This window comes from Aquarana catesbeiana, linkage group LG03, assembly GCF_042186555.1.
Source record: "Aquarana catesbeiana isolate 2022-GZ linkage group LG03, ASM4218655v1, whole genome shotgun sequence".
NCBI lineage: Eukaryota > Metazoa > Chordata > Amphibia > Anura > Ranidae > Aquarana > Aquarana catesbeiana.
Genome location: NC_133326.1, coordinates 548,164,875 through 548,179,135, shown reverse-complemented (window position 1 = coordinate 548,179,135; position 14,261 = coordinate 548,164,875). Strand labels below are relative to the sequence as shown.

The 14,261-nt window shown below is 42.2% G+C and overlaps 1 protein-coding gene across 6 annotated transcripts in view; it reads left to right on the top strand.

The window, feature by feature from the left end:
- The window catches only part of CACNA1C (calcium voltage-gated channel subunit alpha1 C), a 780,229-nt gene that overhangs the window by 628,681 nt on the left and 137,287 nt on the right, over nucleotides 1-14,261 (top strand). For all 6 annotated transcript variants that reach the window (XM_073621582.1, XM_073621580.1, XM_073621584.1 and 3 more), the window contains 2 exons: nucleotides 86-251; nucleotides 5,350-5,477. In XM_073621582.1, the coding sequence (XP_073477683.1) occupies nucleotides 86-251; nucleotides 5,350-5,477 (294 nt within the window). The remainder of the gene's footprint in view (nucleotides 1-85; nucleotides 252-5,349; nucleotides 5,478-14,261) is intronic.

Here is a 14,261-nt window from a genome sequence, read left to right as displayed (position 1 = left end):
TTATTGTAGACTACAGCACAATTACTTAGTATTTGTGTCCTTGGTTCTGTTTTGACCTCATTGGTTGATGGCATTATTCTGGCAGATGTGCTACCGGTGAAGCATGGCAGGAGATAATGTTGGCTTGTCTTCCCAACAAGATGTGTGACCGGAATGCTGAAAATCCCCCAACTTCCGAGGATGACTACTCCTGTGGAAGCAGCTTCGCCGTCTTCTACTTCATCAGCTTCTACATGCTCTGCGCCTTCTTGGTGAGTGCCTGCTCTACTAAAGATAGTATGTAGACACATTTTAAAACTCATGCTAATCCTCTCGTTTTATTTCTAATTCTTTAGATTTATCCCTAAACCTTTATGTTTATTCATAATCTGTTTGTCTCTGATATCTTCTAGGCTCTTTTTCAGTTTTCTAGGTTCAGTCTTAAATCCTCTAGATTATTCCCTAATCCTAAATACTAATCCCTAATTCTCTAAATGTATTCCCAACCCTCTTCGTTCATTCCAAATCTTCTTGGTTCATTCCCAGTCCTATAGGTTGATTCCCAATTCCCTAGGTTCATCCACAATCCTTTACGTTAATCCTCAATCCTCTAGGTTAACCCTTCAACCCTCTAGATTCATCTCTAACCCCCTAGGTTCATCTCTAATCCTCTAGGTTCATTCCCAATATTCTAGAGTTATCCCCTCCTATCATTTCAATTCCTCTAGATTCATACCACATTCTTCAGTTTCATTCCAAATACTATAGATTTCTCCCCAATAATCTAGGATTATTTCCAATCCTCTAGGTCTATTCCCAATCCTCTACACTCATAACCAATCCTCTAGGTTAATTTCCTGTTTTCTAGGTTCATCCCAAATCCTTTAGGTTAGTTCCCTGTTCTTGGAACCAACAAAGTGACTTTTAATGAGTCATCAAGACTCATTCTCAATTATCTGGGTTCATGCTAATACTCTAGACCAGTGTTTCTCAACTCCAGTCCTCAAGGCGCCCCAACAGGTCATGTTTTCAGGATTTCCTTCAGATGAAATGGCTGTTGTAATTACTAAGGCAGTGAAACTGATCAAATCACCTGTGCAAAATAATGGAAAGCCTGAAAACATGACCTGTTGGGGCGCCTTGAGGACTGGAGTTGAGAAACACTGCTCTAGACCAGTGGTCTGCAGACTGCGGCTTGCAGGCCAGATGCTGCCCTTTGCTAGTCTTTATCTGGCCCTTTGGACACTGTTCCTCTAAATTAAATCAGCAGTGGGGCATAATTCCTCCCACTGACACCAACAATGGGGCGCTATTCCTCCCACTGACACCAATCATGGGGCACTGTTCCTCCCACTGACACCAATGATGGGGCACTATTCCTCTCACTAATACCAATTTTGGGGAAATATTCCTCCTACTAATACCAATGATGGGGCATTTCTACTTTCACTAATACCAATAATGATGGGGCACTATTCTTTCCACTGACACCAATGATGGGGCACTATTCTTCCCACTAATACCAAAGATGGGGAACTATTCCTCCCACTTATACCAGTATTGATAGGGCGCTATTCCTCCTTCTCCTACTGACCACAAGCACTATGTAATTTATTTTTTCCCACTCTCCACCAAACCTGAGGAATTGTTTATTACCAGTGAATGCAGGGTATTTTCTACTCCCACTGGCTACATTCCAGCCCCCCTAAAGTCTATTGGACAGTAAACTGGCCCTTCATTAAGAATGTTTGGAGACCCCTGCTGTAGACTAATTTCCAGCCTTCTAAACCCTAACATCTAGGTTTACTTTTAATCTATTAACCACTTTTGTTCCGCCCTATTGCAGTTTTACTGCTACAGGGCGGCACCTGTGCACCGGATCACGTATATATTCGTGATCCAACAGTTCCGGGTAGGGGGCACGCATTCGCGCTGCCACTGGCTCGCTTCCTCTGCGATTACACACAGCGGAAGCCAGTCGGTGGGTGCAGGGTACTCAATGTCCACTGGCACCCGCGGATCATCAGGAAGAGAGACAGAACTGCGATCTGCCTATGTAAACAAGGCAGATTGCCATTCTGGTAGGAGGGAAGGCATGGATCCTGTGTCTCTGCAAAGCAGGGAATTCCATCTCTTCCCCTAGTAAAAGCACCTCACACAGTATAGTAAAACACTGGCTAGGCATACAGTTAACCCTTTGACACTGATGTTAACCCCTTCACGGCCGTGTCATTAGTACAGTGACAGTGCATATTCTTAGCACTGATTACTTTATTAGTGTCACTGGTCCCCAAAAAGTGTCCGTTATTGTCAGAATGTCCGCCACAATATCACAGTCCCACTATATGTCGCTGATCGCCGCCATTGCTAGTAAAAAAATTTAAATAACTAAAAATTCCCCATAGTTTTTAGGCGCTATAACTTTTGCGCAAACCACTTAATATACGCTTATGCCCCGTACACACGGTCGGACATTGATCGGGCATTCCGACAACAAAATCCTAGGATTTTTCTGACAGATGTTGGTTCAAACTTGTCTTGCATACACACGGTCACACAAAGTTGTCGGAAAATCCAATCATTCTGAACGCGGTGACGTAAAACACGTACGTCGGGACTATAAACGGGGCAGTAGCCAATAGCTTTCATCTCTTTATTTATTCTGAGCATGCGTGGCACTTTGTGCGTCGGATTTATGTACACACGATCGGAAATTCCGACAACGGATTTTGTTGTCGGAAAATTTTATAGCCTGCTCTCAAACTTTGTGTGTCGGAAAATCCGAATGTGTAATGGAGCCTACACACGGTCAGAATCACACATTTTGTGTCGGAAAATCCGATCGTGTGTACGGGGCATTATTGGGATTTTTTTTTACCAAAAATAGGTAGCAGAATATATATTGGCCTAAATTTATGAAGAAATATGATTTTTTTTTCAATGTTTTTATTGGATATGTTTTATAGCGGAAAATAAATAATACAGTGCCTTGAAAAATAATTCATACCCCTTGAAATTTTCCACATTTTGTCATGTTACAACCAAAACTGTAAATGTATTTTATTGGGATTTTATGTGATAGACCAACACAAAGTGGCACATAATTGTGAAGTGGAAGGAAAATGATAAATGAGTTAAAATAAATGTTACAAATAAATATGTGCATTTTTATTCAGCCCTCCTCAGTCAATTCTTTGTAGAACCACCTTTCGCTGCAATTACAGTGGCAAGTCTTTTTGGGGATGTCTCTACCAGCTTTGCACATCTAGAGAGTGAAGTTTTTGCCCATTCTTCTTTGTAAAATAACTCAAGCTCTGTCAGATTGGATGAAGTGCGTCTGTGAACAGCAATTTTTAAGCCTTGCCACAGATTCTCAATTGGATCTAGGTCTGGACTTTGACTGGGCTATTCTAATGCCCCGTACACACGGTCGGATTTTCCGATGGAAAATGTGTGATAGGACCTTGTTGTCGGAAATTCTGAATGTGTGTAGGCTCCATCACACATTTTCCATCGGATTTTCCGACACACAAAGTTTGAGAGCTTGCTATAAAATTTTCCGACAACAAAATCCGTTGTCGGAAATTCCGATCGTGTGTACACAAATCCGACGGACAAAGTGCCACGCATGCTCAGAATAAATAAAGAGATGAAAGCTATTGGCCACTGCCCCGTTTATAGTCCCGATGTACGTGTTTTACGTCACCGCGTTTAGAACGATGGGATTTTCCGACAACTTTGTGTGACCGTGTGTATGCAAGACAAGTTTGAGCCAACAGCCGTTGGAAAAAATCCTAGGATTTTGTTGTCGGAATGTCCGAACAAAGTCCGACCGTGTGTACGGGGCATAACACATGAATATTGTCTGATCTAAACCATTCCATTGTAGCTCTGGCTGTATGTTTAGGGTCGTTGTCCTACTGGAAGGTGGACCTCCACCCCATGCTGCCACCACTATGTTTCACGGTGGGGATGGTATGTTCAGGGTGATGTGCAGTGTTAGTTTTTCGCCACACATAGCATTTTGTTTTTAGGCCAAAAAGTTCAATTTTGGTCTCATCTGACTAGAGCACCTTCTACCACATGTTTGCTGTGTACCCCACATGGCTTCTCGCAAACTGCATACAGGACTTCTTATGGCTTTCTTTGAGCAATGGCTAGTTTTGGGCAATGGCTTTCTTCTCGCCACTCTTCCATAAAGGCCAGATTTGTGGAGTGCATGACTAATAGCTGAATCTCTGCGGCTCCTCCAGAATTACCATGGGCCTCTTGGCTGCTTTTCTGAATAATGCTCTCCTTACCCAGCTTGTCAGTTAAGGTGGACGGACGTGTCCTGGTAGGTTTGCAGTTGTGCCATACTCTTTCCATTTTCAGATGATGGATTGAACAGTGCTCCGTGAGATGTTCAAAGCTTGGAATATTTTTTTATAACCTAACCCTGCTTTAAACTTCTCCACAACTTTATCCCTGACCTGTCTGGTGTTTTCCTTGTCCTTCATGATGCTGTTTGTTCACTAAGGTTCTCTAACAATCCTCTGAGGGCATCACAGAACAGCTGTATTTATACTGAGATTAAATTACACACAGGTGGACTCTATTTACTAATTAGGTGACTTCTGAAGGCAATTGGTTCAACTAGATTTTAGTTAGGGTTATCAGAGTAAAGGGGGCTGAATACAAATGCATGCCACACTTTTCACATATTTATTTGTAAAAAATTTTGAAAACCATTTATCATTTTCCTTCCACTTCACAATTATTTGCCACTTTGTGTTGGTCTATCACATAAACTCCTAATAAATAGATTTACTTTTTTGTTTTAACATGACAAAATGTGGAAAATGTCAAGGGGTATGCTTTTTCAAGGCACTGTATTGTTTCGTTTTTTTTTTCAAAATTGCTTTTGTTTATAGTGCAAATAATTAAAAATGCAGAGGTGATCAAATACCACCAAAAGAAAGCTCTATTTGTGGGGAAGAAAATACATTTTTTTTTTGGGTACACAGCGTTGCATCACCGCGCAATTTGCAGTTAAAGTAACACAGTGCCATATAGCAAAAAATGGCCTGGTCATGAAGGGAGGTAAATGTTCGGGAAGTCAAGTTGTTAAAGAACCACACAAAAACAAACAGACGTCCTAACCCTTCAATACTCTATCCAATTACAATTTAAAATCTCTCTTTGTTTCCTGTCCAGGGGGCTGAAAATAAGGGGAACTCTGCCCAGCAGGGAAACATAAAACAATGAAAGCCCGAGAGAAAAACTAAAAAAAACATAAATCTTATTGGTTGCTATGGAAACATGCAGTTTTTATTTAAGTCTGCCATTTCTGAGGGTATTATCGGCGCTATTCTACATTTATCTTTACAGATCATCAATTTGTTTGTCGCGGTCATTATGGATAATTTTGATTATCTGACGCGGGATTGGTCCATATTGGGCCCTCATCATTTGGATGAATTCAAGCGAATATGGGCAGAGTACGATCCGGAGGCTAAGTAAGGATGGAAACTGACAGAATATTGTGAGAGTGACCTCTGATATACAGTGACTGAGACCCTGGAGACAGTGGCCCTAACTTTTTACACGATATGTGCTCAGACTGGCAGATTGATCCTGTGCTGTCAAGCAAATTGTATACTCAGGCAATTTACTATGTGTCCACGATGTTGCGCACGGGCTACAACATACAGTACTTTGCTAAAGTTTTAGGCAGGTATGAGGAAATGCTGTAAAGTAAGAATGCTTTCAAAAATCCAAATTTGTATTGTTTATTTTTACTATTTTACGAAATGAGTGAGCGAACAGAAGAAAAATATAAATCAGATTAGTATTTGGTGTGACTACCCTTTGACTTCAAGCCAGCATCAGTTTTTACACTTTGTACACTTGCACAAATTCAGGGATTTTGTAGGATTAGAGGCAGGTGTATGATTAACCAATTATACCAAGCAGGTGCTAATGATCATCAATTTGATATGTTGTTTGAAACACAGTCATAACTGAAACAGAAACAGCTGTGTAAGAGGATGAACAACCAAACTCTGCTACTAAGGTGAGGTTGTGGAAGACAGTTGCATGTCACAAGTCATACATCATGGCAAGACTGAGCACAGCAACAAGACACGTTAGTTATACTGCATCAGCAAGGTCTCTCCTTGGCAAAGATTTCAAAGACTGGGGTTTCAAGATGTGGTGTTCAAGCTCTTTTAAAAAAGCACAAATAAACAGGCAACACTGAGAAACCATAAAAGAGAATGTTGAGGTAAGGTTGAGCAATAGAGTGACCCCACATCCCAAATGGTAATGGCAAATGGGAAAAAATGTCCTCCTTACCGGGACTTTAATGGCCCAACTGGTAAATAATGTAAAAGCGGCATGGAAAAACAAAAAAGCAGAAAAGTATATATATATAAAAATAAGGTAAAAATTGTATTTAACAGTGATTTAAAAAGTAGCAACAGTAGTGGCTGGTGAACATGTAGGTCAACATACAACATAACAATGGAGGTATACTACTGATAGGTCCAGGACTACCGTGAGTGACCACCATAGCGGATGTCCATGGACCACATCCAACGTGTTTCAGAATACCTTCTTTCTTCAGCTGTGTATACATTGATAGAACATGTTACTTCTATAATGGAATGAATAAAGAATAAAAGTGGTTGTAAACCCTTACAGACCACTTTTTGCTACAGGTAAGACTATAATAAGGCTTACCTGTAGCTACCCAGGATATCTCCTAAACCTGCACGGTTTAGGGGCTATCCCCTGTAATTGCATGTGCCGACGTCATCGGCACATGTGCACTGAAGCAATAGCACGTACGCACAGGAGTGACATCATCACGGCTCTGGCCAATCACAGCGCCGGAGCCGCAATACCCGGAAGTAACCCCCGGGAGTGGTGTCGCCGGCCGGTATTGTGTACGGGCACCGCAGCGAGGGCTTCGATCTCAGGTATTACATAATGAGCTAATATGCTATGCATATTAGCTTATTATGCCTTTGTCTTGCAGGTGTTAGTTTTTTTTTTGTTCAAAGTGGGTTTACAGCCACTTAAATAAATCATAGAAAAAAACAAAAAGTGCATCCATTCATTGCTCTTATGCAGTTTGTACAGGATAGAACTTACATGTTGACAGAAGTTTCTAAAAAACAAATGCAACAGTCACAAAATAGTTAAAAACAGTCAGCAATGTCCATCCAAGGATCCTGGAAAACCAAAATTGCTCACAATGCTGGCAATGTCCCAGTGAAAACCAGCAACACCAGGCAATGAAATGTCCCCAGAGAAGTGGAAGCAGGCAGGGAAATATATATACACCATGCCAAGTTCACAATCTATACAAAAAAAAAAAAAAATTGAATAAAAAAAAATGCAAAATAATGGAGAAAAGAAGAAAAGGAATGAAGCTAAAATATATATCTAAATGGCAACAGCAATTGGTCCATGTATATATGGCAATTTGATTATTTTTGCTTTATCGACATGGACATTAACCGCTAGCTGACCAGCCGCTGCAGTTGCACTGCGGCAGGTTGGCATGGCTGCGCAAATCGCCGTAGATGTACGTCACCCCTTTAAGATGTCATAGTAGGCGCCGCTGCGCGTGCCCAGCGGGTGCGATGTCCGCTGGGCACCCACAATCGCTCGTGACAGAACGAGAATGGGGATGTGTGTGTGTAAACACACAAATCCCGGTTCTCTCAGGGGAGAGGAGACAGATTGTGTGTTCATACTAAGTATGAACACCGATTGGTCTCCTCCCCTAGTCAGTCCCATCCCCCCTACAGTTAGAACACACCTAGGGAACACATTTAACCCCTTGATCGCCCCCTAGTGTTAGCCCCTTCCCTGCCAGTGACATTTATACAGTAATCAGTGACTATTTTTAGCTCTGATCTCTGTATAAATGTCAGTGGTCCCAAAATAGTGTCAAAAGTGTCCGATCTGTCCGCCGCAATGTCTCAGTCCTGATAAAAAAAAATCGCATATCGCCGACATTTATAGTAAAAAAAAAAATTGTAATAAAAATGACTTAACTCTATCCTCTATTAAAGAAAAAAAAAAAAAAAAACTCTATCCTCTATTTTGTGGACGCTATAACTTTTGCGCAAACCAATCAATATACGCTTATCGCGTTTTTTTTTACCAGAAATATGTAGAAGAATATATATCGGCTTAAACTGATTTTTTTTTATTTTGGATATTTCTTATAGCAAAAAGTACAAAATATTGTGTTTTTTTTTTAAATTTTCATTTATTTTTTTTTTGTTTATAGCGCAAAAAATAAAAAATGCAGAGGTGATCAAATACCACCAAAAGAAAGCTTTATTTCTGGGGGAAAAAAGGACATCAATTTTGTTTGGGTACAACATCGCACAACCGCGCAATTTTCAGTTAAATCGACGCAGTGCCGTATCACAAAAAATGGCCTGGTCAGGAAGGGGGCAAATCCTTCCGGGGCTGAAGTGGTTAATAACTGCTCAGAGTTATAGCCAGTCAAAGCCTGTTATAGTAATGGAGCATGGCATAGAAATAACATATTATTACAAAAGGAATAACTAATGGAATCATGAAGATCCATGTTAGAGCCCAATTAAAATAGTACATGGTGGCAACTAATTAATACACAAGAGGTAAGTAATCACTTTGCTATTTACCAAAAACAGGCCGGTACAGTTCTCTCCACGAAGGGACAGCGTGCATGCAGGACCTGGATCCAAAGTTGTGGATGGAAGGCATAGGAGCCAGTGAAGCTTCTTTTATAGTGCCGGTCAATGGGAACAACATTGTGCTGTGGTGTACTTCCGCCATACGCATTGGCGTGCGCTCCACCCAGTCCCTGGGTGAATGGCAGGCGGCACAGCTCTGTCCCAGTGGGGCAGGGCAGTGTCCTGCGTCAGATGCCAGCCGACGCGCGTATGGGCAGGACCTCGGTGAAGCATCAACCCACCCCCGGGCTGCTAGGCAGCCAAGCTGAAGACAGTCCAAGGGGGAAAACACTGCCAGTCCGTACAGGTGCACTGGAGTGGCCTACGCGTGTCGGTCGAATAATCACAGGGGCACAGCAAACAAGGAGAAGATGGTATAATGAAATGGTGAAAAAACCACAATGGATGAGACTTTGAAAAACAAAATGAATTAAATATCATGAGTGACAAAATGGTTATAATAATGTACATATATACAATAATACAGCAATGCAGTGCAGATTGAAAGAGTTCCTCAATAATATTCTACACAAATGGTCAGAACAGTTGTTTAAACAAAAATGTTACTACCACATTACAGAGGCAGATAATATAATTTGCCCATACGTAAAATATTTCTAGGTTCATTCAAACATTGAGAAAATCCCATATGTAAAGGACTCACAAGCCATTTTAATACCAATACAGACAGGGCAAACAAAAAGATTTTTTAGAAATGCAAGTCATGCAACAGATAAGTGAACATTGGTGGTATTAAAAGGAACAGGGAACCAATCATGTATGGTCCAACATGGGTATGTAAAAGAACAGGGAACAAAAAATGTATGGTCAAGACTGGGTATGTACTCCGTTCTCCCAACCACACGAGACAAAACCCTCCAAAAAAGGCTTAAAGTTGGTAGCTTCATTCATGCCGGGGTGATGGTGGCACATAAATGATAGATCCAGCGTAATTCTCATTGAAGTCATTTTTTATTCTAATCACCACCCCGAAGAGGGGGGTAAATTCTATCCAAGATAAACTGAATATGAAGGAATCTGCCATTGTGTACAGCCGTAACATGGCGTCCCCACGGCTAATCAGGATTACAAGACTTCATGCTTAATATGTGGCGATTTGCTCGCTTCCAAAATTCCTGGATCGTTTTCCCCACATAAAAGCAGCCACACTCGCAGGTCAGGAGGTAGACAACACCTGCAGTTTTACAGTTGGCATAGTGACGGTGCTTAATCACCTAATGACCGTGCCATAGCCAAATGACGGCTACAGCGCGGCTCGATAACTCGTTCATTGACGTCCTCCCAGAATCGTGCTCCCGCGTGCCCCCAGGGGCGCTCACCCAGGAATATCCATGACCACCGACATCAAGGATCACGGTAAATGGCAGCTGACATCGGCCGCTTACCACGTGCTCGCTCCGTCAAATGACGGAGCGAACACTTGTAAACAAACCGGCGTCATGTCCGGTTCCTCTCTCTCCTCTCTGTACCGATCGGTACAGTGAGAGGGGAGAGATTGGGTGCAACAGCGCTGTGGGCTGGATCTGTAGTGCCCACAGCGCTTATTTGTGCCCATTGCAGCCTCATCCATCCATCCATGCTCAGCCATCCATCCCTAATCAGCAATATTCATCCATGCTCAGCCATATATCCCTAATCAGCAATACTCATCCATGCTCAGCCATCCATCCCTAATCAGCAATACTCATCCATGCTCAGCCATCCATCTCTAATCAGCAATACTCATCCATGCTCATCCATCCATCCCTAATCAGCAATACTCATCCATGCTCATCCATCCATCCCTAATCAGCATTACTCATCCATGCTCATCCATCCATCCCTAATCAGCAATACTCATCCATGCTCATCCATCCATACTCAGCAATACTCATCTATCCATCCATACTCAGCAATACTCATCCATCCATGCTCAGCCATCCATCCCTAATCAGCAATACTCATCCATGCTCAGCCTTCCATCCATACTCAGCAGTACTCATCCATCCATCCATGCTCAGCCATCCCATCCATCCCCATCCATACTCAGCCATACCCAGCCATAAGCCATACTCAGCCATGCCCAGCCATACCCAGCCATACTCAGAAATACCCAGTCATACCCAGCCATACTCAGCCGTACCCAGCCATCCCATCCATACTCAGTCGTACCCAGCAGTACCCAGCTGTACTCAGTCGTACCCAGCCGTACTCAGCCATACTCATTCATGCTCAGTCATCCCATCCATACTCAGCCATTAACGGCTCATCCATCCCCATTCATGCTCATCCATGCCATTAGAGTACCTCACAAAAGTGTAATAGGTAGTCAAATAAGATTTGAAACTTATGCCTCTAGAACACCTGATGGTGCTCCCTGCATGTTGGGCCTCTGTATGGGGTGTAATTTTTGGTATGTACATGCTATGTGTTAGAAATATTGTATAAATGGACAACTTTGTGTAAAAAAAAATGCGTTTTCATTTTCTTTACACATTTTCCAAAAACTTGTAGAAAAAAATGACATGTTCAAAAGACTCATTATGACTATAGATTATACGTTGGGATGTTTTCTTTCCAAAATGGGATCATTTTTGGGGCGCTTCCATTGTCCTGGTGCTCCAGGGCCTTCAAAAGTGTAATGCCCCGTACACACGGTCGGACTTTGTTCGGACATTCCGACAACAAAATCCTAGGATTTTTTCTGACGGATGTTGGCTCAAACTTGTCTTGCATACACACGGTCACACAAAGTTGTCGGAAAATCCGATCATTCTGAACGCGGTGACGTAAAACACGTACGTCGGGACTATAAATGGGGCAGTGGCCAATAGCTTTCATCTCTTTATTTATTCTGAGCATGCGTGGCACTTTTTGCGTCGGATTTGTGTACACACGATCGGAATTTCCGACAACGGATTTTTTATATCCTGCTCTCAAACTTTGTGTGTCGGAAAATCCGATGGAAAATGTGTGATGGAGCGCACACACGGTCGGAATTTCCGACAACAAGGTCCTATCACACATTTTCCATCGGAAAATCCCACCGTGTGTACGGGGCATAAGAGATAGTCAAGAAATTATATGTGTAATTTATGCTCCAAGAACGTCTGATGGTGCTCCCTGCATGTTGGGCCTCTGTATGTGGCCAAGCTGTGTAAAAGTCTCACACATGTGGTATCGCCATACTCCAGAGGAGTAGTATAATGTGTTTTGGGGTGTAATTTGTGCTATGCATATGCTGTGTGTGAGAAATAACCTGCTAATATAACAATTTTGTGAAAAAAAAAAACTTGATTTTGCAAAGAATTGTGGGAAAAAATTACAACTTCAAAAGACTTACCATGCCTCTTACTAAACACCTTGGAATGCCTACTTTCCAAAAAGGGGTCATTTGGGGGGTATTTGTACTTTCCTGGCTTGTTAGGGTCTCAAGAAATGACATCAGTACATCAGGGGTGATCAATTTTCAGAGATTGGCACCATAGCTTGTGGACTCTATAACTTTCACAATGACCAAATAATATACACCGATCTGGGTTATTTTTTACCAAAGATATGTAGCAGTATAAATTTTGGCCAAAATTTATGAAGAAAAATTACTAATTTGCAAAATTGTATAACAGAAACAAAGAAAAATGCATCTTTTTACAGAATTTTTGGTCTTTTTTCTTTTTATAACGCAAAAAATAAAAAACCCAGCAGTGATTAAATACCACCAAAAGAAAGCTCTATTTGTGTGAAAAAAGGACAAAAATTTCATATAGGTACAGTGTTGCATGACTGAGTAATTGTCATTCAAAATGTGAGAGCCCCGAAAGCTGAAAATTGGTCTGGTTAGGAAGGGGGTTTAAGTGCACAGTGGTCAAGTGGTTAAAGATGATGCCACTAGTAGGCACACTTTCTTGTCAGTCCGCATGAATTGACAATAATTACAGCGCCACACGAAAAGTGCCCAGATGCTTACACGAATCTTTTCTGGCACTGAGCTTGAATTCACTGTGGACTAACTGATCACCAATAGACTTGGCCCTTCTGTATGTAATAGCCGGTTTTACCCGACACAAAGGGACCAATGTCAGGGTCCATACTCAAAAGGTGCCAGTATTTGTCCATAATCCTTCTGACCTGCAAGTGCTGGCTGCAGTAATGAGTTAAAATGCGAGCAGTACTATCCGCTTTCGATTTCTTTGGAGCATAGAGTAAAGCCTGTCTTGTGGGTATAGTGGCATGTTTATATGCCTTTTTGAGGCAAGTATTTGAGTACCCCCTAGCTAAAAGTCTGTCAGGTAAAGCATCTGCTTCAATCTTAAAGGAGCTTTCGCTCAAGCAATTTCTGCAGATGCCTAAATATTAGCTGTAAGGAATGGAGTTTACAAGGGGTCTGGGGTGGAAACTAGAGAAGCGAAGAATGTTATTCCCTGCTGTGGGTTTACGGAAAAGTCCACTAGAAAGTGCACCATCTGAACCCTTTGAGATGGTAATGTCAAGGAAGGGAATGGAAATTGGACTATAATTCATTGTGAAAGTTAGGTTAAATTCATTGGAATTCATTGCCTGTAGACAGCGGTGGAGAGAACGGGTCCATCCCACACCAACAGGATATCATCTATATATCTGTACCATAAGCTACTATGGCCAGAGAATTCCAAAAGGTCATCAGAAGACACTCCCCCAGGTACAGGTTGGCATAGGAGGGGGCACAGCAATTCCCCATAGCCACCCCCTGCACCTGGAGGAAGTGGGAGCCCTGGAACAAAAAGAAATTATGGGTAAGTATGATATCTAGAGCCGTGACTATGAACTCGTTGATTGGCACGGAGTGGCAGTCTTTTCCACCTTGGGCTGTCTTCAGCTTGGCTGCAATTCCCTCTCCCATTGGCTGCCTGGCAACCTGGGGGTGGGTTGATGCTTCGCCGAGGTCCTGCCTATATGCGCGTGGACAGGCATCTGATGCGGGAGGCCCCCCCCCCCCGTCCCACCAGGACAGAGCTGCGCCATTGACCCGGGGACTGGGTGGAATGCACGCCAACCCTGGTATGGCGGAAGTACACCGCAGCGCGGTGTTGTTCTCATTGACCGGCACTATAAAAGGTGCTTCCCTTGCTCCTATGCCCTCCATCCACTTCTTTGGATCCAGGTCCTGCACGCATGCTGTCCCTTCATGGAGAGAACTGTACTGGCCTGTTTTTGGTAAATAGTAAAGTGATTACTTACCTCATGTGAATTAACTAGTTGCCACTATGTACTATTTTTGTTGGACACAACAAAATAAACAAAAAATACAGGATTGCGCTAAAGAATGTAAGGAGTCCAAAAAGCAAAAAAATCATAAGATAAAATAAATACACAATCCAAGGAGAAATGTCCAAGAAAATCCTTCAGTGAAAGAGTTAATATCAATAGACTCTCTCACACCACTCCTTGCAGCTCTGTGATCAGCGGGGAACTGACAGCTGTAGAAACATAAAGAGAGATACGAGTGCACAGGCTCATGGTGCAAATAATTTTTTTTTATTTGATAAAGGAAATAAAATCAATACACTTGCAAGTGTAGATAGA